Below are 27716 nucleotides of genomic sequence, written 5' to 3'. Positions count from 1 at the left end.
CGCACATATCCCCCCCACAACAGCCCACCGCTTCTTCCCGTGCTTTCGCTAGCCGCTTGATTGAGAGCCAAATCCACCTTTTTCACAACCAAGGTTTTGACACTTATCTTTACCCACAACGGCAGCAGTTAAAACGATGATATACCCGAGTCCAAAGGTCGCGGTGCAGCAGAAGAGGAACGGGCGGGGAAATTTGCGACCTACCAGCCGACAGTATCACACAAGAAATAGCTCAGAGGCGGCCTCGAACAGTGGCAGAGCAACAAAGAGAGCGTGGAGAAGCTGGAGGGATAGTTAAGTGGCGAGTTGATGGAGGTTGCGATGATGATGAGCATGCATCGTTTGCTCCGGATGTTGCTTAGCGATTAAGATGGAGCAAAGGCAAATCACTGGATTAGCTGACGTAAGAACTACGGGACGCGAAAGGCGTTAGTTAACGTAATTCCCCATCGGGCGAAATTCCCCATCGAGCGAAAGATTAAATAACTGTAGCCCAACAAACTAGATTTTAACCTGAAATATCTACACTCAACAACAACTAATTAATTTAATTTAATCGACACTAGGATTAGGACATCTTGTTCTCTTATGATCAGACAAATTGCAGTTGCTGCACTGTTGTGGAGCTCCTGAGCACAGACAAGAGCCTGCTGGCTGAGGCTCGCAAGGTTGAATGACAGGCTGTTCAACAGACTCAGTAGATGAAATAACAAGATCCTGAGCTTCCTGCCTAGTTAGACCCTCTTCAGATTGAATCTGACAATTAGATCTCTTTCATTTTTGCTTCACAATCTCATTGACATTGAATATATCCTGATATTGCTTCTTCATAGTAAGGGTGTTGACCATTCCATATTTACAGGTCTTGATAATTTGATCAAGCCCTTTTACCAAGCTGTGAGGGGGATTTTCAAGGTCTTGTCTCATAAGATTCTTGACCTTATCTGCTTTCCTATGTAATTGCTGTGGGTTGCTAGGTGTTTGAAGTATTCAGAATGACCCTGAATTGCTGAATTGACTACTCAGGGGAGTAAGAGTTCAGAGCTGAATATCTAGTTGCTGGACAATCCAATCAGGTTCAAATGGGGCTACTCCAGTAGCCATGAAGCTACTTTGAATGTTCTGAGTCTTAAAGGCCTCTGTGTGTGCTGCAAGATAGGTATCTAAAAAGTTATTCTTCTTAATAGTATTGAATTCAAGCTGCATGTATTGTTTTATCAAGTCCTTATATGCTCATTTTAAAACAGCAAAAACACTAACATTCAGAGACTGTAGAAGATGAGATGAATATGCTGGCATGCAAAGAGAAATAATTTTATTATTCTTGCAAAGCTGATCAAATTTCAGAGTAAGATGACTGCTGTGTCTATTCAAGATAAGAAGAATATAAGTGCCAATTTTATATGAATTGACAGTAGAAATAAACACTTTAGTAAGTCATTTCATCTCTATTTCATCTGTAGTCTAGCCATTGACACTAACATCAAGTCTTCAGTCATTTGACAAGTCTTCAAATCAGTCTTCTTGAAGATTCTGAGCTTTTAGAATAATGTATAGAGATAGAGCCCAGTTTAATACATTGACAGACTTGATTACAGTAACTTATTCATGATTTTCAGACTATAGCAGCTTTGCCTGGTCATAGCACTCAGCACTAATAATGATCTTAATGATAACACACATCCTCATTGCAAAGTCAGTCTCATCAAAGTTGTATATATCTCCAGTTTGAATTTCATGCTCTGTCAAAGTATTCTCTAGAATCTTAAACTAATTCTGAATAACTCTAATATCCTCATATTTTGCTTACTCATAGTTATAGTATCTGATATAGTAATATTGAAGCTTCATACAGCATCTAATCAGTCTTGAAATCCAGTTCTTGCCAATACAGTGAGGAGTAGAGGTGGATTGTTATTGAGTAAGAAGATGATTGGTCATATTCTTTGCAAAGACTGACTGAGGAGGTAATTCCTGTTTAGATAAATCTAGCACTCATTCAACTATCAGATTTTCTTCAGCCTCAGTCAGCTTAGTTAAATTTGCATATAAATTCACACATGCAGACCAGCCCTTCAGTTGATGATATAAAGTAGTGTAGAGAACATTGAATAAGTATGCAGCTTCAGCAGTTGAGGTTATTTCTTGCTTTTTAATAGCAGGTATCACAAGTTCAATTCTTCCCTCTATTTCTATAGAGTTTCTTGCTTTTTTATTAGAAATTGGTGGCATAATTGCGCATTGAAGTGGATGAGTTAGGAAATTGAAATTATTTAATTTAATCTTTCACTCAATGGGGAATTTCGCTCGATGGGGAATTACATTACTTGCTGATTGGGAAAGATCGAATGATTGAAGTTGTTTTATGTAAGCAAAAAAAGGAGGAATAATTAACTAGTCAACGTAACTAATCAATCACCTACCGGATCACCCCCATCATTCTATCAAACAAAATTTCAAATTAAGCAATAACCACAAGGAATTCTATGTAGAAATTATACAGGATAGACACTTAGATCTGTTAACACTGCCTAATATTATGTCCAGGTGTATTACACTTGCTGCAGGTTGGGGGTCTTCACCTAGTCCCTGGGTTCAAATCTTCAATTCCTTCCTCCATATGTTGATCAGGCTCCTGAGGTCTAGCAGTCCTAGCGAATGTGTCTTGAGCTGTTAGGATTCCTTCTTTATCTATATAAAAACATGGTTTCTCTCTCTTTTGCTCCTGTTTGATGTTGGCAGCTCTCAGCTCTGTGTTTTCCTTTGCTAATATAGCAGAACTATGCATGGTCAGCTGACATCCCGTCACTAGTTGATCAAGAGCTTGGTTGATAGGACTAGAAAGAATCTTCATATGGTGTTTAATCATGATGCTCTGCAGCTCCAACTGGGTCACATTGTGAGGAGTCTTAGAAGTCCAGGAAAGCTGAGATCCATGCACTGACCCTGGGGGGGAAGGTGTATGAAATTGAGTATGTAGTTGAGTAAGAACCTCATCTGGATTGTATGGTACTAGACCTGTGGCTTTGAATCCATTTCTTACAGTAGTGTTCTTCATAACCTCCTGCCTAGCTGCTGTATAGCTAACTAGAAATTCCTCCTTATCAATATGATTGATCCCTAGTTGCATGCTTTGCTCCACCTTCTTGCCATATGCTTTCTTCAATGATGAAATGAAATATTCCAATGGGAACCAGCAAAACTACCAAGAGCCGTAAAACCGCGACCAAGCAGACGTAGGGATCTCCCAACTTTTAGACGACGAGTCACTCCAAGTGGCCCTGGCCTTTCTGGAGTGACAGCCTAAAATCACCAATGTCCTCAATGCTTTCGTTAGCAAAATGGACGTTTTCCAGAAAGGATCGTTTGGATTTCTCCCTCTGACAAGGCTTGTCAAGCATGACCTGCACACGCAGCAGAGACTTTCAGTGGGAGGCTGTGAAGAAGTCGACACCCGAGTTTGCGAACCTGGCACCAATTATCAATGATAAAATTGCTGCCGATTTTGACTATTTTTATTAGAGGAGGCAAGATGGGATTTTTGTTGCGGTTACTGAACTTGAAATAACGCACTGGAGATTATTGTATTTCCCACCTTTGGATGTCATTGCTTTCACTGTATATAATTTTCGAATTGCAATGAGAGTCACGCCAATATGCTGCTACATGTTGTCAAGGGTCATCGCTGATTCAGCTTGATCCTCCAAATTGTGAATCGATATTAAATGTTTTTGAGGGATTGCGCGCCTGGCATTGGAAATACAAACAACCTTCGTTAATGTGATTAACTAGTAACTAAATTACTCCTGTTCAGGACAAGGTTTCCTGCCAGTCAAACTTCCCAAGTTCGCCTCCACTCATCAAGCGACCATATTTCCATACTTTTCCCGACGATATTGCTTTCTTTTAACATTCCGTCATTCTTGCTCCCTGAATTCTACTTTTCTTCCAATTTCTCAAGACTGATATATCACTCGAACATGGAATTTCCGAGTATAGAAAGTCGTCAGATCATACAGTTAGTTGATCAACAGTTTCTGCCGAAATGAGCACCACCTCTTAACTGAAATCCGTTCTCTGTTTCATGAGTTTCTATCTTTCTGCGCCGATATCAGCATTGGTAGTTATATCAAGATTCCTGTCCCATCAATTTAAATTTTACGATGGTAAGAATATTTTGGGGGTCGCTATCCTCTCACTTGTTCCTTTTCTCCGTCGAAGTGGTCACTGGCTCACTAATTCATGCCACTTTTACGACTTTGGTATTTCAAAATGTCCGTTCAAGTCCATTTGCCGAGTTCGATGATACTCTCGTTTAATCCCCTCTTCCCACTTCGGAGAAAACATAAAAAGGGTAAATGAGTTTTGTGGCTATCCGTTTACACGAATTAAGGGAGAGATGGCATGTAAACCGACTCATTTCCAGATCTGCTTTTCTCAGTATCACGGTCGAATCGTATGATATTACTCTTTGAAAATGACAACTTTCTTGGCCGCGGTTTTCTGATCTTCGATTTACGATTTATTATCGACAATGTGCATGGCGACAGCAGAGAATTTTAACGTGCTTGAACGTACTAAGAGTGCGATACCTACGCTCAACTCGCACAGCCATGCTTTTAAGGAAGCAAGGGGTCACTAATGAGACGGTTAAATTAAAACTTCGTGAAAAATCCACCAAATCCTTGAACCATTGTCTCCCAGTCTTCGACCCAGACCTCAGCATGAATGGCATATTTTTCATGATAGTGGATATTGCAAGAAGTCTTAAGGGTCACTTTGTCCATTCTAGATCTGTTTCCTGTGGCCGTATTTCTGCATATTGGGCCCGTGGGATTTCTCGAAGAGCACCTCTGACCTTCTGAAACAGTTTCGGTGCTAAATAATAAGATAGTTTAATTCTCTAAATGTTGACCTATCTAGCTGCTACACTGTACGCTGTACGATGATATGCGTTGTTGTAGGGGTTAACCCTAACAACTGCCCGATGTTTTCAGACCGGGTGTTGTGCTTCACATATTCTCAACCTTACAGCCCTCTATACTTGGGAAGGGTAGTTACCTTTCATCTTTTAGTTTCTTTGTTCTGAATCCTCTTGTTCTCTTCTTAAGTGGGCAACTTAAAAAATTGTTATTTCAATTATGTTTCTTTCATGATCAGGATAATGATCATGATTTTACTTACTACTGTTGAAGATATTCCCCTGACAACGAATCTTCTCAAACACTTCTATGTTTATAATCTGAATCTTTCATATACTGTGTAGATTCTGATTTTTATGCTCAACATGGAGCTTATGTGATATCAAGATAAATTTACCCTTTGTAGAGGGCAGAGCAGCTTCTCAAGGTATGAAATGATCAGACAGCAAAAGATTTGTTAATTCAGAGAAACATCTGATAAAACTGTTGGCTTCCAGAAGTGACAACAGTAGTGGCAATAGATACCTTTCATTTATCTTTGGCAAAAAGAATTCTTGTTTTGTGAAGTTTATTATATTTCTTTCGATTGTGCGCAGTCAAATAATTTAGACAAAATCACTTGTCCTGAAGAAAAGAGAAAATGAATAGATAGAGCAGTATGGCTCCATCTACACTTTCTCATTTCGTTCATATCACTTCTCACAACAATCTCAGCTCAGAATCTGAAATAATTACTCTGACAACACTCTGCTTCTTTTCTTTCTTTCTACAACCCATATCTTCAACACACAACTCCAATACAAACCGGAAGGCTTGTGAGTGTTAGTATTTGCCAACCAACCCCAAACATGCCAGAACCAGCACAGAATCCCCCTGGCTATCGGGTGGAAATTGCGAAACATCCGATCCCTCCAAACAAACTAATTTGGCTCGACACCCAGTTTATAACCCTTGAATATGTTATCGGAGTCGAATGTCTCAATAGCATCGCAGGTGTCGACCCTTTCACAGACATGGTGGTAGTAGTGACGACAGAGACCTCGCCGGAGGAATTCGATGAACTGGCGCCCCCAACTACTCATGAAACATCATTTCCCGTGTCAGGTGAAGAGGCGATGGAAGACGGACTTAGGAGAATCTCACTGTTGGCTCCGATTAAATATACAACACCGGGGATAGTCAAAACTTCGGTTGTCCTTTTTCGAAAAGTTACAGATGAATCGGGTCGTTTGAGGTTGGAACGAGTAAGCAATGTCGCATCTGGGCCAACAGTGAGAGCAATTAAGAATTGAGTCGCGCGATCGGACTGCGATGTCCTGATGAAAGCCAAGGACCGTTAAGTTCCAGTGGTACACCCCATCCCTTTTGCCCTTTCATTCATATGACGGTGCTTTAGTAACTCCAGTCACCAGTCCTCGTTTCTTCCGCCGAAAAATGTCTTCTTTCCGAAACTCCACTCAATTCGGTCCTCATATTTTATCACCAACGCTATGTGTCAACTAACGCAGGCGTGCAGGTTCGCGAGCGGCGGGATGCGTTAGATGACATCCGTCCATCTATAGATTTTGTTCCATCGCTTATATCTTCTTTCTATTCTTCGTTCTTCTCTTTCAGACGAACGAAGACATCTAAATACAACCAGTTCGCGCATGCTTTATGCAAGAACTGATGGAAAGTTGCTTGATCTAAACCCTGAACCCAGCTCTTCTATCAAAGTAAATACGGAGGGCAAACTATATAGAGAAAATTCCTCGAAAGAAAATAGGAAGCAATAGTTTTCTCTCTAAGAAGACGCATAGTTACTTGTTCTTTTTGCCAGCTTTGAAGCTTCAATGCAATAGTATTCTATTTGACAAATTTCAAGCGTTAAGTTTCTCGGTTATCTCGTTCTGCCGTTGGACAGCATAGATAAATCCTACTTCTCAGGTAAAGAATGCCCTTCTTTTTGAGCAGCAGGGAGTTGCAACCCGTTGGTAACTAGAATGGGCATAGGAAGCCTGAATATCTGATCCTGAGTAAATCTAACATTCAATACGTCTTCAAACGAAAATATTTTATTCCATTCGCATCGTTTTCCACTCTCCTCCACCCCGGTAGATTAAACATGTATTTCTTCCTCTTCACTACATACACACCTAGGTGCCTACGCATGCACGGAGTGTATATACATTGTAAGTGTGCCGTCCCTGATAGTCAAGCATCTGATTGGCCCGCTTCAAAATGGGTGCTTCAGAGTTTGCTAGTGTCTTGGCACCAGGGCTGAGATTCCTTCCGGGGTTCGATTTGTTGACATCTCAACTTGTTATTGACGACTCTTTTTTTTTTTTTAAAAAAAAAAAAATAGTAATGAGAATGGATACACCAATGCTGATTATAACCACAAGAGACAACCGCCCGCTCACTCCTCTCACCCCAAAACCCCAAAAGATTATTAACGATTGAAGTGGTAGCCTCCGGGAACTTTGCAGAGGGATGGTGCTGCGGCCCGGGCGCTTAGTTGGTGCGGGTTCCAGGGTTCCAGGGTTCCAGGGTTAGCTGCAAAAAACGCTGTTTCAACCTCACCTGTTTGGCTGTTGCACTGCTCGCAGCGGTCGCTACCAAAGAGACCAGGCAGCGACCGCCTGCCATATCTTGTTGAAATCTGCACGTATACTTCAGGGCTTTGAAGAGTTCTACCTGCGCTCCCATGGAGAAAATTGCTTTGGTTTTATCTGTATTTCTTACATTGGTGTGGCTGGGCTCGTATCCCAACCCCAAAATACAGCCATCCACCTGGCCCCAGGACAACCAGAGTCCCCCTTGGACTCTCTCCTCTCTCTTGTGCTGACAGATTTATTATGTGGAACCTTTTTCTACTTATTCTTCTCATCCGATAGGACCTGGGATCGTAGTAGTCGATATACGGCTAACCCCTTCCCTGACCAAGAGCGTCTAGGGTGCGGATATCACAACTGCAATCCCACTCTTTTGTTTAATTTCTCTTCCATAATCAACCTCGACCTCTCCGTTTGGCTCACCTTCCTCCTTTGTAGGGTTGTCGCGGATTTGAATCTGGCACTCCCAGGCCTCTGCTCTTGATATTATGTCTATTTTTTGCATCTGCCTCTTAAGGTACACGTCCTGTGTGTTTGGGATCATTTGTAATCTATCTTGGAAGCGGGAAGCGGTCAGTGTTTGAATCCAATTACACCTCTTCCTCAGTTTATTTTGTACTTCTATCTTCACCATTCCCATTCTATCTGATGCCATTCCGTGTCTTGTTGCTTATATCCATCTGGACATTTTTGGTGCCATCTCCACAGAGTTTCATTCTGACAAGATTTCCCCTTCTTGCCTTTTGACATCAGTGGATATCATCTTGCGGCCCAATCTCTGTCATTTCTCTTCTGCTTCATGATAACCGTTGCAGTCATGCTAGAGGGTATGCGTGGTGCCCTTTGATGAGAATATCTCACTTTCATATCCATTTTTTAGAAGACCATCAGTGATCTACATAGTTAACTGGACTTCATTCTTCTTCTTCTCCCCAAAAAAAGGAGAAATTTCTTTTTGTGAAGTTATGCACAACATTCCTGGTAATTTTTTTCCATTTTCCTTCTGCTATAACACAGGCCTCCTCAAAACAGGCTGTTCAGTGTTCTCGGCATCACTCAACTCTATCCTTTCTAGGAAATAGGAATGATGAACCACATTTCCCCACATTTCCTTCTTCCTTATTACTCTCTTGTTCTCCTTCACAACATATGCCTTTTCTTCCTTAGCTTGTCGCAACCCATCCCCGTATCTGCGAAGGTAGAAATTGCTCCCTCTGAGTCCTCAACCCTGCGTCTGCCAACGCGTGTATCACGATCAATCGCAAGATGGCATACTCCAATCAAGTAAAACGCGGTGCAGCTTGTAGCATCGCTACCCAGATCGAAAACGGGCCTGAGGTCAACAACGCGTTGCTCGTTGCAAGCGCTAACGTGTCAAGCGTCAAGGTATAACTAGTCTCTAGGCTAGACATCCAAGCTATACATAATTAATCTCAAATAGGTACAAGCATTGATGGCCATCAAGAGCTCCACCGCCAATGGCTCCAGTATCATCGCCAGCCCCAAAACCAAAAGTGTCAAAGAGAAAAACACGTCCAACGTGAAACCCCGCAACACCGTTTTTGACAACCACAATGATCAGAAAGACAGTGACAACGAAGATGAAGATGATGCTGCTTCCACCGTCTCCACCAATTCCGACAGCAGCATCATTTCAAATGCATCCTCCAACCCGGGCCTCGTCACTCAGCTCAAAATGGGACTGCTAGCTGAGCAAGTTCGTCGCACCCTGAACGAAGTCGTAGCTGCAGAGAAGAGCGTTGCAGCCATCGCTGGATACGACTTTTTCAATATCGCTGGGGATCTTGAGAAAACCACCACGCAGATCCTGGCGTCATACATGACCATGTGTAAGTTGTATGAGCAACAGCAGGATGACAGCGATACAGATGATGACAGTGGACCTGAAATGAGTGCGACTATTCGCTCCGTTATTGCGCGGTACCCGACTCTGAGAGGACGTTGTGGGCTTTAAGGGGTTGGGACAAGGGAAAGATGGTATCGACGTCGGAGAATTCTTTTTAAGAGCACTTTTGTGGGATTGCGGTTTGTCTTCACAACAAAAGGATGGATTTTCAAACATGCTGGCGCCCCTATTTCTTCTATTCTACTCTGAGCGGTTGTCATGTTCACGTAACTCGTTTGCAATTTGTCGATTTCTTTCCTTTATTTTCCAGCATGTATAAGATATCTCTCAGTGGTAAATGAGCACTCGAGGAATGAGGAAGCACACTGGTCCAGGTCTTCAACCTTGTTGGCGCTGCCTGGAACTAGGATGAAAGTCAGAAGGGCCAAATAGCTCAACCACACGATTGTTTGTTTTTTCGTACTTTGCTTAATGCACTACGAAATTTCGCTTCCAGCAATTTTTTTTGCTGCCTAGCTATTGTTTTGTGAGTTACATATTTCTCCCAGAACTCCATTGTCTGGCAAAACGTTTAAGAGAAGGACAATGAGAGAATTTTGGCAGAAAATTTTGAAAACATTATTCCCTAGTTACTAATAACAAAGCCTCCATCACACGATTTGGAAAGCCAGATATCTGCATGACAGGGAAAACACTCTTATACACTTATCTCCTCTGCAGCTGTTGATTGTCATGCTTGGACTTAGAAAATAGCCAGAGAACAAGGGAATAGCAAAAGCAATGAATTGTCCATTTCACCTTGAACATAGCCCCTAAAACCGTTTCTGTGTATATGGGGTTGCAAATGCCGCATATCTCTAACTATGGTCCGCAACGAACTTCTGGAATTAAAAATATTTACAACTAAGCAGCCTTCTTGTTTCAAAGAAACACGTCCTTCGGAAAGGCTTAAGCCGAATGACTGATACGGCATAAGCTTCTGCCCCCACAAATATGGTTGCGGCAATTCCAGAAACATCCGTAGCCATGTGTCATGTGTCATGTGTCAATCACCAAGGGGTCTTTGGTGAACTTAATCATGACAAATATTGTCGGCAAATAGAATTGTCATATTCAGAACCTCAATCTGGGAGCAGTCTCTCAGAAATTCTTGCCGTTGGGGTTGTTGTTGGGGGGGGGGGGGGGGTGGTTGATCTTTACACCAGCCAGGGACTCCGGAAAGTTTACAGTGGTTACGGATGATAGTGTGACGACAAGAGCAATTGACATAATAGGCATCTTTTAAGATCTTTTATATATTGAAAGAGATGATCCCTTTGCTCTATGGGATGGTTGAATATAAAGTCCATGGACACCATATTTCAGATGGCAATATAAATATATATACCAGTACATACTCCGACAATAGAAGCCCGCATTTGTCTTCGTTTGCTCAAGTGCATTTCTCCGCCACCTAATAATTTCAGCCACGTCCGACTCTGCTTTCGTGGCGGTAGAGGTTCTGGTTCCTAGCACGACTTTGTACTTCTCATCAGAACTCGTCATGGGCTATTTGACCATCCATTGTAGGGACAGAAAGGGGTAAACGATGCATTTATGGAAACGGCAGTTAATGAACTAGACGTGGCAGGCTAACCCATGCATAATAGCAAAAGAAAGTAGAAAACCAATTGCCCAGGAATGGGTAAACATTAGAGAGCTGTTGACTCTGCATATGACTCTCCCGGAGATATGCATGTTTTCTGTTCCTGCATTCTCGGGATTAAACATCGAAAGAGTCTGGCCAATGGGGAATGAGTTATCCAGAATCCTTGCATTCATAGAAGCCTTCATACAAAGCGGAGTCCGCAGGTGCATGCCCATATAGACCTGCCTAGAGGCATGACAATGGATGCGAGAATTTCAGGCGGCCATCCCCCGAAATTCAGTTTATTTCAGGCCACAAAATTCAGATCCTGCTATGGCAAATAGAAGATACACAGCCACGCGGAGCCGATCCCAACATGTATTATCAAGAATATTAATATATGTGTGCGGGAAATTCCAGTGCATCATAGCACGAAACGTGGGACAAACAGATATATCGTTCTTTTGTGATACCGGTTAGGGAAACCGCCTGGAAGAGTCTGGGATTGAATAAAGGCGAAAAAAAAAAACTGTTTCACATCGCGATAAGATATGAAACTCGACTACGAACAAGGGAACCACAAGTCCCAGTACAAATTGTGTTCTATTTGGAATACATGCTGCGTGGCGAAACCCGCTCCCGAAATGGATCCGGTATCTTCGGGATATTGCTGTACTGAATGAGGTCCAAAGTCAGATGGCTGAAGGCATGCGTCCGTTTCAGTTCCAAAATCCAAATCAAACAGGTTCAGGGATTGGGGTAAGTGGCTTGTTGCATGCCCGTGGTTCTGTAGCTTATTGCATCCATGAATTTCAAGGAGATAGCCTGTTGTTCTACCCAAAGAAACTACCTGCGTCAGCGGCATTAGTGTCTAAGAAAAAGAGCAGTACACTAACATCCTCCTCAAATGAAGGAACACCTGCGTAAACGCTGCCAGGTAACAAAACTCCATGATATATATGAAAATAATGCCACATCTTCAGCATCCTTTACAGATTATCCATGAGGACAGCAGATCAAAATATAGGGGTGATATCCCTTTAAGCAAGCAAAAATCCTCTGTGGCTTTCTAGAAAAAGAAGCTCATTCCAAAGGCCACATCACATGCCAGTATTCTGCGCTCTCATAACTCTATAAGGAGAATATTGTGGAATTATTGTTAAGGTGTTAACAACTTTTGGGACCGCCCCTGATCTCGCTGATCGTCTGCAACTAGGAGATGGGATAGACCTGCAGGGCGCTTGGGAGAAGAATCGCAAACTATTGAGTGTGTAATTTCGTAAAGGCATGGAAGAACCATCCTTATCATCGAGTGACGAAAAGAAGATATTGGTGCTGGGGTGGCTATTTGAAATGGATGGTTTTAACTAATTGTTAATTAGTTAGTTAACGTAGTTAAAATAGCTTGTTAGTCATGAGAACGAACCGTCAAGTTCGCGTCTGGCCAATATCAACGAACTGTCATCCAAAGTTGTTTAGCAATCTCCCCGGGGTTTCAATAATATCACTTGGAACAAGAAACGAGATTTTCTCTCCAAGGCAATTGGAATCTGACTGGAAATTCCTCGCCCAATTTTCTTCGGGTGGGCTACCGGCCTTGGGCTCAGGGAGGCGACTAGTGTACCGGGTGTTTGTCTGAAGGATAGGGGGGATGCCCGTATTGTTGTCGAGAAGCACAGCATGCAATGCTACTTCGACGCAGAAGGGTAAGGAGATTATGGGTATAGCAGATATCAAGATTTGAGTAAACCGGAACAGTTTCGATTGCTCCTGGACTTGATACGATGAATTGCATCTATCAAATAGATCCGTTGATATGGACAGGCGATGTTCACGTCAAGTATATAGATATCGGGCCAGGTTTCTTTCATAACACCACATATTATTTGAATATATATATAAACCAGTTCATTACTATTGGGACAATAATGATATCCGCTCCTGGATGACTCCGAATTATTTTACGCAGTATAATCTTGAAGATCCTACTGTCGCATTATAGTTAGACAAGAATTTCAAGCTCCGGATCCTCTCTCGTTTTTTTCAAACAAAGCGCCTCCATGCTACAGGGCAATGACTACATTTCTGAGGGACCTGTGATGAATTAAAGGTTGAATTTCGGAGAATTGAAGCACCTTTATGATCTATGAGCCATGATTGTATCTCTTGTTATCTGCTGGTTCGTAGTTGGATGGACCCAGGATGGAGCCGGAAACTTGGAATTCCACATCCCGTAGTTACATAGCAACAGCTGGCTGGCTTGTTTGAGGTCTCAGCTTTTATCATATGTAGTTATTTATGGTGAAGCGGGGTTGGGTTTCCAACAATTTTTATGTTTGAGATAACTATTAATAATAATTCACCCAGGTCTGTTCTGAGATATGCGGCGTGAGTTCGCTTCCCCTTCTCATGACGTTTTTGCGGGGCCGCACCAGGACAGTTTGGCAGATGGGTGTTTCGAGAGGTGCATGGGTGTAGCATGGGTTCAAGCAGGGGTTATGCTGTCGCAGAAAAGAAGATCTCCGAACTAACCCGATCTCTCATGTGTTTTTTTGGGGGGTTTTTTTTTTTTTGTTTTTTTGTCTTTTTAATAGAAGCAGTCTGCGGCATTGTTTTCTGTTTCAACATGGATTTTAGATTCAGGGCCAGGATATTCACGAGAAACAGGACCAACTCATGTGTAGTCTAGGTCTGATCTCGACGTCGATGTCATGTCGAAGAGGAGGATCATTAACTACAGGCTGAGAGTTTCTATGGAGGCTAAGCACGGAATATTTGCAATTTGCTGATGATCTCTTCATACCTGGGTAGCTATGACCTAGACCATCCGACGTATATATCATAGACCAATATTGCTTTGCCATGTAACAGAAAGGTGGATATTTCTTCCTCCAACACGGCAACCAGCAGCTGTTTAGCTGTTTGGTTGTCAATGAAAGGGGGGGGGGGGGGGGGGGGGGGAATTGCTCCGGGTACTTACTTTGTAGCTAGTTACTTAATAAACTAAGACAGCGGCTAATTAACCATCAACAATGACAGGTTCCACTTATCAATTATTACTTCAAACTAAAACAATAATAGCTGGGGTTTAAGTTGGCTTCGGCTTTTGCTCTCTATATACATGTCTAAGTCTCCGTGATAGCAATTTATTCCCAACTCCTGCATTTATGATTTTCTTTAAATGACTTTACCCCACATTCTCTTTTGCGGTTGCTCATTGTCGTTGCTGATTGTAGCAGAGATATATCATGCCCCTCTTCCGCTTCTTCTGCTATAAAGAGACCTCTCACTCAACCAACTCTTCGCGATTCTTCCTGCAATGTCCAGTGTTGGCACCGCTGATCACCCCGCAATGGAATACCAACCAGACGATTTCTACTCGCTACCACCGGCTCTGAGGCGCAAAGTAAGTTGCTTTGAGTTGCTTTTTGCTCAATTTTTTATTTTTTATTATTTATTTATTTATTTATTTATTTATTTATTTATTTATTTATTTATTATTTTGCCCCTTGGTGTTTCTTTCGACTTTTGTGGTCGGCTGTTTCAAAATGCAAGGTTGCTTCACTTCCCCTTGAATAGGGATGCATACATCTTACAGCATATCATCCCCTTACTGTTGTTTCGTTGCTGCATGTTGCCGCCAGCTGGTCTTACGATGATGATCTAAGGTTGTCGTGCGCGAAGCGACCCCGAGAGAGCAATGCGAATAGTTTCAACAACATGGGGTTGTATTACCGCATGTTCTGTTTTTAGCTGCCATCCTTTTTGGGTTGAAAAGGAAATGTAACAAGTGACATATCAAGTGTTTTCGCCGGATTGTTCCCTATCTATCTGTTCATTTTTCTCCGCCTTCAAAAAGGCTTTCAAAAAACGGTATCGGCTGGTAAACAGGGGCTTAGGTGGCGGCGTCAGAGCTCCCCTTGCTGGCACCAACTAGAGTCAGTCTTCCGTTGTTGGGCGATGAGCTCAACCAATTATCTTCCCCACCAAGCTATGGAGCAATCGAGAATCGGGTCTTGGTTCCTCAGGAGTTACAGGCCCCATGGCAAACCTTCTCTTAGTGAACCAAACATCCACGGACTTCCGGTTAAAGCGCTTGGTTTGACGTGGGTCCATCTGGGGGCATCTTGCGCATCTTCCCCTCACGCTACCATTATAGTATGGTAATTTGCTCCTGGCTAGCTATGCCAGCAACCAACATCTGTGGTTTTGGAATCGTTGAGGGGTGATTATTCATCCATTTCTGGGCCACTGATGACTGGATTTTCACAGTTGCCTGTACATTGTTTCACCTTTGGTGGTTGTTAGTGACGTGGATTGATCCCCACGGCTCCACTTGATATGTCGTCTGTGCTGGCCCGGCTTTCAAATAATGTTTCCTGGTCTTCTATTGCAGCATGACACTGAACGCCTATCTGCCCGCCCAGGTGATTTATTATCACTAAGTTGTGGCACTTGAATTTGACTTGTTCCTGTGATTTTCGGGGAGGATTTCTTACCCTTCTTACCCTTCTTTTATTTCTTTTTCTTTTTCTGGCTTATTTGGCAAATCACACCTTTTAGGGGCTTTTCTGACCATCCATTTGCTGAAATCCATGGATCAAATAGTTATTTTCCAATTTGGAACGATTTCGCCTGGAACGATTACGACTAGCACAGTTGGTCCACAATAATGATGGCCGAAGCTTCTGGCCCCGTTTTTCAGAAGAACTCCTATTCTCCGCTGTTGAATCTCACCCTGGAACTAAGATCCCAGCTACACCGACTCGTAAGTTCCCCATTGCCTATTCCTCTCCCAATTATTATTTGACTTTTCTCGCGCACGCTAATCCCCGATTTTCGTTATTAAATCTGAATCGTTGCAGCTGGTGGTGGCCTCGTTCAAGACCCAACCCCAATGCCAGACGGCCGAAACCGCCAGAAACCACTTTTGAAAATCGAAAGTCGACCCTCTCGCCGGTTGCGAAAAGCAAAGTCAGTTCAAGTTGCCTATCAAATTGCTCAAGCCGATTCCGAATGGTTTCGCTCTCTGCCAACCAAGGTTCAACAGTGGCATTTCAGTAGAGAAGAACAGTACCGCCTCGGGGGTTGGCGTAGTAGCATTATTTTTGACGCTGCCGACAGAGCTCTTTACAAGCTTGGTTGCCAGACAAGAAAGTCTTCTGAGTCTATCCCTTCCCCGACAAGCATTGCCAGCTTCCCAGACTCGTCTTTTATGGCGTCTTCCGTGCGACCAGTCGATTCCGCCATCGGCTTGGACGACTCATTTTATAACAGTTTTCGATGGCTGGAAGAAGACGAGGACATCGATCTCAGCCTTGATGACTATCACTCGAAGCTTGCGGAAACCGATATGCGCATATCAATCCTAGCATCACGTTTCTCGCAACAGCGCCAACAACGTCGACAGTCTTCCTTTCGTCGAACGTTGTCCTTCACATCCACTGTCCGTGGTCGAAGCAGTATCTCCAGCAGGGTTCTTTCCACAAGCCAATCCTCTGCTGTGCCTTCGTCTGTAGCAGATACAACCCCATCCACGACACACAAACGGTCGCGTTCTCGCCCCAAATCCAGCTCGGCTGTCCTTCGACATATCTCGCAAGCTTCCGTCTCCTCCATCGATGGCCCTGCACAATATTACCAAGATCCAGAAGCCCGTCTGAAACTACGAGTATATCTGGCATCCCCTCAAAAATTTGACGAAGCTATTGAATTCGGATTTCCATCGCTGGACCAAAAAGAGAACATATGCCGTCCCCGCGCATCAACGGAACCGCGAACAACACACGAATCCGCGCGTACATTCTCTGAAGATGATAGTGTAACAGGGCACCCGGACGCCATCCATGAGGATGGAACCCTAACTGATTCCCCCATAGCCAGTCCGGCTCCCACATCCCCGAATCCCTACCAACCTCAACCGCCGGTTACAAACCGTACCGTCTCACCAACTCCCCGCTTATCAATCAGTAGCAGAAAATTCAACGTCAATAAGTCCTCTGTGCCAACCCTTCTACAAACGATCCCGCTGGATTATGTACAAAATGCCCCCAGCAATCGCGAGATGACGCTGAAGATGACACTGACGAGACCCGATTTACGCACTGCGGAGTCGACAGGCACTCTATTTCCCCGCCTTTCGGAACAGGACGATCCCTTGCGATTGGCCGATTTACCCGTGCCAGGCGAGAAACACCCTGTTTGGGATCCTCAGACCGAGGATACAAGTATGATGAGGAAGATGTGGCGAAAGATCCGGAAACGACGCAGTTGAATACATTTAGGGCGGCCTTCTTAAGTTACGTGGTTCAGTACGAAGAAGTTTCGTTGTTTGCATAATTATCTTTTTATTATCTTTTTATTTCAACAATTCTCGTCATCCACATATCTCCTATGATGGTTTCAAGCGACAATCGCTCAGGTAGAGGATATATGTTTATTTTATATCGTTTTAAACCAAGTTGACACTTAGCTCGGCTTCATCGAAGCAAGAGCGGATAAAGAAGCAACGGTACGGGATCCAGATTATTTCTCTGGTTATTTAATTTTACTTTGCAAATGTTTTGTTGCTTATTTCCCCCCTTCCCCCCACCCCGGGCCCTATATCCCTGTCTGCCTGGTTGCTTTCGTCGTATTTTCCCAAAGTACTCCTAAAAGTTAATTCATCGCCTTCGGCATTGCTGGAGATTTTAGTTTTTTCACCCCTTATCTTGATTTTCTTTAATCTTGGGATATTATTTGATTTCCCCTTCTGATTCAAATCCAGCTGCATCATTTAAACGCAAGGTGTTGGCGAAAGATTGTTACAGTGTGTTGTATCTCATCTCATGGTCTCTTCAGGATTTCTTAACTCATTGGTACCAATCATATGCATTTTTGAAAATATATCTAATTGTTATCTATTACCACCGCTATAACCATGATCTACGCATTCATATCATATTTTCATATATTTCCAGCCCCACACCTCACCTTAGTTGACTTTTTGCGGGCCTTTAATAATACATCAATACATCATCACAGATCAGATTTTGCTAATGTACAAACATTCTGACTCGGATATCCGTTCCCGGTACCCACTTCTCGCATTATCTATTATCGCCATGCATGTTTGGGATTCACACACATAATGATCTGTTCCATATCTGACAGAATGCATCGTGATGATAGGTTGATGCAGTTTGTCAATGGAAGTTTGAGATAACTATCATTTTATGTTTGGTCCAGCCAATTGGAGGGGGTGGGAGATGCTTTTCACTCCTTTCCTGATACTTTGTATTTTATAATTCATCAGTGGAATGAAAGATGAAGATCCTGCAAATTTATTTGCATGAGATCTGTTTAAGAGTTTTTTTTTTTTTTTTCATAAAGGTGATGTGATTGCGGCAACATCGCTGCGGGCTCAACAATTGAGCGTGTGTCCCAGCCTTCCCTTTCTTCAGGTCTCCGCAGTGTAAATAATAACTAAAATGACAGGAAATGTGGGTCTGAAAGTTCAAATACTTCAACAAAGAGCTGCTGTACATGCTCTGTAGGTAATGTATATCCTGATCCACTTAATACTTGAAACAATAGCTTTGTTTGGATCCAAGCTCAGGCTACCTCCTGCTCAGGTGGAAGTATGTGGGAAAGAAACCTGCAAATATTTGGCCGTCTAGACATTGGGTGAAGTTACAAGTTAAATGTGGGTTTAGAAAAGTTGAACATGGTTTGAAATTTCGGCCGGAAAAACCTTCGGATGTTTGATGTTTTCTCAGAACTTTTTTTTTTTTTTTTTTTTTTTTTTTTTTTTTCTCTTGACTAACCCTAGTATTGAGAGCGGTGAAGGTTGGATGTATGTAATAATAAATAATAATAATAATAATAATATAATAATAATAATATGGGTGGTGCAGAGTATATATACAGACTGCGTTTCTTGGTGACCAGAGTTCATCACAGTTTTGAAAAAGTGGACCCGACTTAATAGTCACACAATCAAGTAACTCCTCCAGTCAAACTCACCCTTTAATTATAAGCCTGCTCTTATCTTCCTGAACTGTGTGAGTATTGTGTGGGGGAAGGATGGAAATAAATCAAAATCATTTGCGACTAGCTCCAAGCGGTTTTGGCGAAATATTAGTGGTTGAAGGCCAGAGAATTTCAATTCTATCAGTTGCTTTTTGAGTTCTTCCATTTCTATTAACTATCATAATAGCACCACTCGCCGTTTATGGGTTGTCTTACTGGTTGAAGTTCCAAGAACCATGAATTTGCCGATCTATATTTAGTTAGTCATCGGGCTGTCAAAACTTTTGGGAATGGTTAATCCCGGGAGAGCTTAGCTTTCTCTGCCTACGCTTAAGTCACGTGATCTCGGGCACCCGGGCGGCTGAGGTGCATGTGACCTGTTGTAGCCAGCAGCGAGTAGAACGAAGAACGACAAACGTACATACTACGTTTGCAGAGGACACGAGTCAACATATCTTTAGTATTTCTTCAGCACACAACAAGCTGGACTGCAGCTCCCTATAGCTTCTATTCATCCACATAACATCATTTGTTTGATGTACGTGCGTGGTGCAGTTTTGATTCCATCCCCCTTCCTGTTCTGGGTTTGCTCCACGCCGACCTACGTCAGCTACAATTCTTATATTCATTTTTATCCTAGAAGAGCTCACAAAAATATATTTACATATCGAGAATAGGTATTGAGATTCATCCTTTCGTGCTCCTATCGGACCTCTCGTCGTCCATCTCGTTATATTGTCACAGATGCCTTCACCGCATCGACGACCGTCATGATCCTCAGAAGGCTAGTGCTTGCTGGCAGCCTGCTGCTGGCCACAGCATTCACCAGTGCCAAAAAAGCAGACAGTCCCATAATTATGGCCACGAGGTTCGATCATGAGCCCATCAACCTCTTCTATTTCGGTGACTCGGACGTCGTGATGCTCCAGGACATCAAGAATGGCGATGTGTATGTCTCCAGGGATGCCGGCGTGAAATGGGATATGGTGAATCTGGATGGATTAAAAGGACAAGCCTTGTCACTCTGGTCGCACCCAACAGATAGGACCAAGGCATACATACTAGGCAAGGCAGGAAAGCATTGGGTCACGAATGATCAGGCCGTGTCGTGGCATGAGTTTAGCGCCGATGTGGAATTCTTCCAATCCCTGTTTCCGCTAGTTTTCCACGGCAAGGATTCCGACCGGGTATTGCTTCAGGGACACAAATGTGTTGGACGCGACTGCAAGGAAGTAACATATTACACGACGGATGGGTTTAAAACAGTGGACATCTTAATTGAGAATGCACGGGGATGTAACTGGGCCGTTTCAACACCCATCTTTGGAGATGGGCTCAACCTGTCAAAGGAGGTGAACGATCGGATATTCTGTATTGTACCAGGATTGCAATCTCCTTGGTCGGATTATAATCGGCTCCTCTACTCGGATCGGTTTTTCAAGCAAGATTCGGGGACCGAAGCTCCGCTTGATAGCGGCCGTGCTGTCAGTGGCGTCGTGCGTACCGCAAGCGTGAAGAAATACCTGCTTGCTGCGGCGAAGTCGGCTAGGACGAGTGAGCTGGCGCTTTATGTTACAGACGATGGGTCCCAGTGGCATCGAGCAGAGTTTGATGGACAGAGGGTAGAAGAGGATGCATACACTGTGCTAGAGTCTACCAATTACAGTATTCAGATAGATGTGGTGGCAGAAACACCCTCGGCACCCATGGGCACGCTGTTCACGTCTAATTCAAATGGCACCTACTTCACACGCAATATTGACCACACAAACCGCAACGGCCTGGGATTCGTCGATTTTGAGAAAATCGCGACTATCCAAGGTATCATACTGGTGAATACTGTCAAAAATTGGGAAGATGTTGAAATGTCAGCTCTAGTGGAAAAGAAGATTATCAGCCAGATTTCATTTGACGATGGGAGGACTTTTCAGCCACTAAAGGCTGGTAAACATGACCTTCACCTTCATTCGGTCACCCATTTGTCTAACAGCGGTCGTGTGTTTTCAAGTCCGGCGCCCGGCTTGGTTATGGGGGTTGGTAACACAGGTGGTCATCTTAAGGATTACTACGATGGCGACTTGTACGTTTCTGACGACGCGGGAATTACCTGGAGGAAAGCTCTAGATGAAGCTCATAAATACGAATTTGGAGACCAGGGCTCTGTGATTGTTGCCGTATTTGATGAGGGAAGAACAGGCAAAATTTCTTATTCGCTTAACCATGGCAAGGATTGGAAAGAGGCCTCACTGCCCGATGGTATTAAAATTCGTGCAAGAATACTTACGACGATGCCTGACTCCACAGGTTTGAAGTTCCTGCTAGTTGGGTCCTCTAAAAGAGACTCCGACGTGGAACATTATGTCATCTCCATTAGCTTTACGGATATGGAAGAACGAACTTGCGGGAAGGATGACTTTGAAACATGGCCAGCCAGATTGAACGAGAAAAACGAGCCGGACTGCCTGATGGGCCATAAGCAATTCTATCAACGGAGGAAGGCGGATGTTGATTGTTTCATTAAGAAGAAATTCCAGGAACCAGTTCCTCAATTTGAGCCTTGCAAATGTACCGTGGAGGATTTTGAGTGTGACTTCAACTTTATCCGCAGTACCGAGGGCAAGAGTTGCGTTCCCGCCAGAAGCCTCCCGGTTCCTGAGGGTGCCTGCAAAAAGCCAAATGATAAGTACATGGGCAGCTCTGGGTTTAGGCTGATCCCCGGAAATGCGTGTATAAGGGAAGGCGGAGTGGAACTTGATAAGCAAATCGAACGTGTCTGCACAGATACATTGACGGTTCCTGTCAGTGGTGAGATTGTTGTTCAGAAGACATTTTTTACGGCAGACAATTACAAAGGTTACTTTTATCTTGAGCGTAAGGACAGCAGCAAAGGTGATGATGAAACAGTCATCATGATCACTAGTGAGCTACAAATTTATATTACCAGGGACCACGGCAAGAATTGGAAGGAAATTTTTCCTGGCGAAACCATAACCCGAATAGTCCCACACCAATACTTTGATGACGTTGCCTATTTCTTGACAAACAGTGGGGATGGCTGGTATACTCTGGACCGTGGAGAAAATTTTAGAAAGTTCAAGGCCCCCATACCTCCCAATCAAGACAAACTTCCGGTCTTATCATTCCATCCCGAACGGAGAGATTGGCTTATATGGACCGGCGCCGAGGAATGCAAGACACGGGGACCCCAATGCCACTCTGTTGCCTACTACTCTACGAACCACGGGAGCGAATGGCACTTCCTCATGCAATATGTTCGCAGATGCGAGTTCATAAAGAGAGAAGCTCGAGGCTCGAGCAACAATCTTGTGTTTTGCGAACAGTTTGAGAATGAAAATCCTTTGAACCATCATCTGCAGCTCCTCTCAACTGATGACTGGTTTTCTGAGAAAAAGGTCCACTATAACAATATTTTGGACTTCGCTACCATGCAAGAGTTTATAATCGTGGCAGTGCGAGGAGAGAAACCCGAAGATTCCCTCAGTGTGGGCGTTAGTGTTGATGGTGAGACTTTTGCATACGCTGATCTTCCAGCTAACGTTCAGATTCCGGTCCAACGGGCGTATACCGTACTAGAGAGCAGGACGCATGCCGCCTTCCTCCATGTTACCGTCAACAATGTAGAGGACCACGAGTACGGAAGCATCATAAAGAGTAACAGCAACGGAACATCCTACGTCCTTAGTTTGAGTGCGGTGAATAGGAATACTTATGGATACGCAGATTTTGAAAAAATGCAAGGCATGGAGGGTGTTGCTATGGCCAACGTTGTCGGCAATGTGGCAGATGTTGAAAAGGGAGCTGCGAAAAAATATCGAACCATGATTACGCATAATGATGGAGCGGAATGGGCACTACTATCTCCCCCAAGCAAAGATTCTGAAGGCCGCGACTATAGTTGCTCAACAGAAGGAGGGAAACCTACTGATAAATGCGCGTTACACCTCCACAGCTACACCGAACGTGCAGATCCCCGGGACACATACTCATCACCTTCTGCTATAGGCGTCATGCTAGGAACTGGAAATGTAGGTGAATATTTAACTCTTAAAAGCGATGCTGACACCTTCATCACCCGAGATGGCGGTATAACTTGGCAGGAGGTGAGGAAAGACAGATACCAATGGGAATTTGGCGACAGTGGATCCATTATCGTAATCGTGCCTGAGTCTCGCCCAACCAAAACTCTCCTTTATTCTCTGGACGAAGGCAAGAGTTGGAAGGAATTCCAATTTACAGAGGTCGAGATGCTGATCCGTGATATCTCTACCGTACCCTCAGATACCTCCCGAAATTTCCTGCTCTGGGGCAATGAAGTAGGCAATGGAAAGAAGCCCGGTGTCGCCGCTGTCAACATAGATTTTTCGAACTTAAAAGAGAGACACAAGCAGTGTGTTTTGAACGAAGAGAAGCCAGAGGCTGATGATTATTATCTCTGGGAACCTATGCATCCTTTCCAACCTAACGGATGCTTGTTTGGCCACAGAGCTAAATACCACCGGAAGCGACCTGATAGGGATTGTTTTATTGGTCGAGAACTTCAGCATTTGGATTCGATTGGGGATATTTGCGAGTGTACACGGTCAGATTACGAATGGTAAGTAGTCTCGTATAATTCGTCAATGAGTGGACACTAATTTCTTCTCCCTAGTGATTATAACTATGAGCCGCAAATCGACGGCACTTGTGCCCCTGTCCCTGGGCTTAAACCCCTTGACCCAAAACTTATCTGCACGGAGGATCCAAAAGCCGTCGAATGGTACGAACCAACCGGTTATCGACGCATACCTCTAACCAAGTGCGAGGGCGGCAAACAGCTTCACCACATCATTCCCCATGCTTGTCCAAACAAGGAAGAAGAATTCCTGAAGAAACACCCAGGCCTACGCGGCGTCGGCCTTTTCTTCGTCATTATGAGTCCCATCGGCCTCGCAGCCGCCATCGGGTATTATGTCTATACTCGCTGGGACGGCAAATTCGGTCGCATTCGCCTGGGTGACACGGGCTCAGGAGGCTTCTTTGCCAGTGATTCGCTCCTCATATCGATACCCGTGGCGATTGTGGCCGGTGTGGTCGCTGTTGCCACTGCGCTGCCTCTCCTGGCGTCCAGTCTCTGGCGCAGCGTGAGAGGGTATGCACGTGTACCTGGCGGGAGCTCATCGCAACGGGTGTATTCATCGAGGGCTGCATTTGCGGCGCAGAGGGCAGACTATGTGGGTGTTGTGGATGATGAGGATGAATTGCTTGGAGCGGAAGATTTTGATGAGGAGGAAAACGATGATAGAGGTCAAGTATGAGCTGTTTTGGAATTTAACGGGGGAGTAAGATAAAATTTTTCCTTGTTTTTTTTCCACATTGAAATACAAATGAAAATGATAAGATTATACTAGACCAAAGTCGAGCCTTGTTGTAGGGCCTTGTCATTTCTTTTCATGTATAATTTTGGTGCTTTCTTTCCAGGCTTGTTTTATCATATAATCAGGAAGTAAAGCTTATTTTTCTATCTTCATGTTGTCATGGCCATTTACCTATCTTCCATCTTATCCTCGTATGAACTCTTCGGCGGTTCGTTTCCCTTCGTTAAATGTTCTACTACAGATTATCACTTTTATAAGTGACGTCAATATTCCTTTCTCCCGCGCTTCTCTTCTAGGTTCTCTGCTTTGGGGCATCTAGGATTTGCGGCTGAGTATCTTTGTTAAAGATTTGTTTGTTTGTTCGAGATGGTTCCTGCATCTAGACTAAAGCCGTAGGCGTACACGAGCATTCCGATGGAGTTGTTGAAGTACACTTTGTTTATTAGTTTCAAATCAACATCCGTTCATAAGCAGAAATGACACTTCCAGTAAAGAGACCTGTTTCCTGCATACTCGTCTTGTTATCTGGACTCCACGCCAATCCATTCCCTTAAAAGAAGCCCTTTTTCCGTCAAATGCAGACTTCCGTTCGGGGTCATACACTATAGCCGCCCCTTGGGCTCCCCATAGCTAGAGGGTAGCTTATTTGTCCCGTAAGCCATGGCCTTCTTGTCAATCTCCGCTAGCCACAGTCGTCCTTTAGCATTCACCACCACTCCATCGTTGAAATGGATAATATCCTTCTGGTCTGTTGGAATAATTTCCATGAGAATCTCAAAAATTTCTCGTTTCTTCATCAATAAGACATATATATGCCCTGATAGTAAGCTGTGATGTAGCTGTCAGGTTTTCCCTGACGAAAGGACGCAACTGAGACACTGTCCTGGAGCTTCAGCTCTCGAGCTTTGCCTTGTGCAGCTCCAGTATCCGGGTAAACGTGCAAGATGTGCGGTTCGGGGGATTTGGCAAAACAGTCTAACGAATGCAGGGTTGAGTCTCCAGCACGGCAGTTGGGGGGGGGTTTCACCAAGGACCATTGGCAGATCGAATTTGCAGAAAGGAGACCGTCTCCGTCAATGGGAGATTCGATTGGACTGGGGGCTACCGGTAATGGTTCTACCGCGGCCATGACGATGAGTATGAGTGGCTGGAGTCTGTTTTTAGAATAGACAGACGGTGTAGATATATACCTAGGTTGATAATGTATTTAACACTCAAAATTTCATTACTTTGATCATGTTCAATCCGTATGTTCTCCTCAGGTAAGATCCCGCTTGCACATTTTATATTAGCATCTGTCCACCCACCAGATATCAATTTCCCCACCCCTTTCCCCTGCTTCTTAAAAGTGTTTTCATTGTGCAGGCCCATTCCTGGGAATCTGTACCTAGAATTGTAGAAATTGATATAGGAAACAAGCAGTCCTTATTCATCCACTCGGAAATACGAATATCAACGCTGATACGTACGTATCAACATTAAAAAATGTCTCATAAATTCCTCCTGACGCGAAAATATTCACCCTTTCGGTCATCGGGGCAGCTCATCAGGCCCAAATGAATTTGGAAGAAGCTATAAATATGGCGTCAATATATCAACGGAGACTGCAAGGACACCAGACGTATCCATTGTCTTCGAATATAAAAAGGCGCACAAAGTACGAGTACATACCTCGCCCATCGTCTTCATGACATACTTCCCATCCTTACCATACATGTAAACGGGGAAAGACTGAGTGCAGAACTCTCTCATACTTTTGAAGTTAAGGAACCACAGTAGCTCACATTAGCGATTGTAGAGCAGTATGTAACTATGGTTGGATAGTACGTCCCGAAGTAGCAAAGACACTAGGTTCATCAGACAGATAATACGTACAACTGCCTACACATCCCGCACGGCGAGGCGCCGGGAGAGATGTCTGTCGCGACTGCAATAGCTTTGAAGCTCTTGTGGCCTGCAACCTGGATGCAAATGGTGTTGTTAATGTCCAGTTCAACTAAGTGTAAGGATGCAGGATTTTGGCTTGGACAGACAGGTCCTGCGAGTAACATATAGGAAAGAGAGGTGTTTGACAGGGTGAATTTGCCGGGGTATAGTTGGAGGAGGAATAAGTGGCGATGAAACACAAAACCCAAATGCCTGGATATCTGAATTACAATGTAGATATCCAAACTTGACGACACCACGACCCCGCAGAAGAGGACACCGTGTCGGGTTCGACCTGGGGTGCTGCACATGGAAAAGGGACAATAAGCCGTGAACACCTTACCACTGCAGTCCCAAAAGCACATCTTTCAGCACATACGCCGACCGGGTAGCTGACATTCTCTACATTGGCGCCAACAACAAACTCTCCTTCTTCAGTGAGCAGACAGGCTCCCACGCGGAATTTTGAGTACGGGCCTGTCGTATTGAGAGCACTCGTTAGTGCGCTGGCGGGGATTCATAAGGGGGAAGATGAGATGGACTTGGTTGTTGCAGCGATTGGAGAGCGATTGGAGCTGGATTGGAGCTGGATTTCAATATACGAACAATACGCCGCTTCCTTCGCCGCGATAGCTTTTGATGAAAGCGTTTGGAGTTCAGTGGTGGACACTGCGGAGGGCATGTTGATATATATGGATATGTGTATGGGAATTCTTGTTGCTGGAACGGATAGGGCAATTGTATCGACGGGCGCCCTGTGGCTTTTGATTTATATCTTCATGGTGGAGCTGAGGGTCGGAAGTGTTAGATGTCAAAAGCTAAACTACTTATTGCAGCAGCTAAGTAACTGGTTAGTTATAGTGAACATTTAAGTATTCAGTGGTTCGCCCACCAAACCCCCTCCACCGCCAGAATTATGTGAAAAGTAATTCCGGAATTTTGATATCAACGCTACGCTACATGTTTGTACCTAGATGACGGTCATAATGGGATGAACCCACAGATGCATGATATGATATCAAGTAGCGAAATCAAATCAAAAAATCTATTCCCATAGCTATCTCTATTCACTGTTTATTGATCATCAATAACTTTTCTTTTCTTTTTTTCCTCTTTTTCCTCTTTTTTTCTTTCTTTTTTTCCTCTTTTTTTCTTTCTTTCTTTTTTCTTTCTTTTTTTTTTTTTAAGTTTTATTTTTTCCTCCTCTCAACCATTTTTGCCTTCCGCAATAAATAACCCATGCTCTTTTTGCTAACCTGACAAAATAGAAGGTAACAAATATGTGCACCGTAATGCGTAGCTCTCCGACTGCCTGACTGTTTCTATAAAGATGCCGGGCGAATTAAGGAAAAGGGAAACAAGCTGCTAGAAATTAAGATATAATAGCCAATGAGG

At 43.8% G+C, this 27716-nt stretch overlaps 6 protein-coding genes across 6 annotated transcripts; 4 read left to right on the top strand and 2 right to left on the bottom strand.

The window, feature by feature from the left end:
- Nucleotides 1-5770: 5770 nt before the first annotated feature.
- PADG_00032 (uncharacterized protein) lies at nucleotides 5771-6214 on the top strand (the record flags this gene model as incomplete). The annotated part of the gene is made up of 1 exon (XM_010757363.1): nucleotides 5771-6214. One exon carries the CDS (start codon nucleotides 5771-5773, stop codon nucleotides 6212-6214), a length of 444 nt encoding a protein of 147 aa, XP_010755665.1.
- A 2568-nt stretch (nucleotides 6215-8782) lies between these two features.
- PADG_00031 (uncharacterized protein) lies at nucleotides 8783-9491 on the top strand (the record flags this gene model as incomplete). The annotated part of the gene is made up of 2 exons (XM_010757869.1): nucleotides 8783-8902; nucleotides 8958-9491. 2 exons carry the CDS (start codon nucleotides 8783-8785, stop codon nucleotides 9489-9491), a joined length of 654 nt encoding a protein of 217 aa, XP_010756171.1.
- A 4838-nt stretch (nucleotides 9492-14329) lies between these two features.
- On the top strand, nucleotides 14330-17284 carry PADG_00028 (uncharacterized protein; the record flags this gene model as incomplete). The annotated part of the gene is made up of 3 exons (XM_010757362.1): nucleotides 14330-14416; nucleotides 15619-15778; nucleotides 15876-17284. The coding sequence occupies 3 exons, from the start codon at nucleotides 14330-14332 to the stop codon at nucleotides 17282-17284; spliced, it is 1656 nt and encodes a 551-aa protein (XP_010755664.1).
- A 2506-nt stretch (nucleotides 17285-19790) lies between these two features.
- Nucleotides 19791-24335, top strand: PADG_00027 (uncharacterized protein; the record flags this gene model as incomplete). Its single annotated transcript, XM_010757868.1, has 2 exons — nucleotides 19791-23635; nucleotides 23690-24335. The coding sequence occupies 2 exons, from the start codon at nucleotides 19791-19793 to the stop codon at nucleotides 24333-24335; spliced, it is 4491 nt and encodes a 1496-aa protein (XP_010756170.1).
- Nucleotides 24336-24997: 662 nt separating this feature from the next.
- On the bottom strand, nucleotides 24998-25524 carry PADG_11039 (uncharacterized protein; the record flags this gene model as incomplete). Its single annotated transcript, XM_010758345.1, has 2 exons — nucleotides 24998-25143; nucleotides 25254-25524. 2 exons carry the CDS (start codon nucleotides 25522-25524, stop codon nucleotides 24998-25000), a joined length of 417 nt encoding a protein of 138 aa, XP_010756647.1.
- A 401-nt stretch (nucleotides 25525-25925) lies between these two features.
- Nucleotides 25926-27003, bottom strand: PADG_00026 (cytidine deaminase; the record flags this gene model as incomplete). Its single annotated transcript, XM_010757867.1, has 5 exons — nucleotides 25926-25967; nucleotides 26067-26148; nucleotides 26271-26356; nucleotides 26665-26798; nucleotides 26928-27003. The coding sequence occupies 5 exons, from the start codon at nucleotides 27001-27003 to the stop codon at nucleotides 25926-25928; spliced, it is 420 nt and encodes a 139-aa protein (XP_010756169.1).
- Nucleotides 27004-27716: the final 713 nt, after the last annotated feature.

The sequence above is a fragment of the Paracoccidioides brasiliensis genome (assembly GCF_000150735.1).
Source record: "Paracoccidioides brasiliensis Pb18 unplaced genomic scaffold supercont2.1, whole genome shotgun sequence".
NCBI lineage: Eukaryota > Fungi > Ascomycota > Eurotiomycetes > Onygenales > Ajellomycetaceae > Paracoccidioides > Paracoccidioides brasiliensis.
This window is presented reverse-complemented; position numbering and strand designations above follow the sequence as displayed.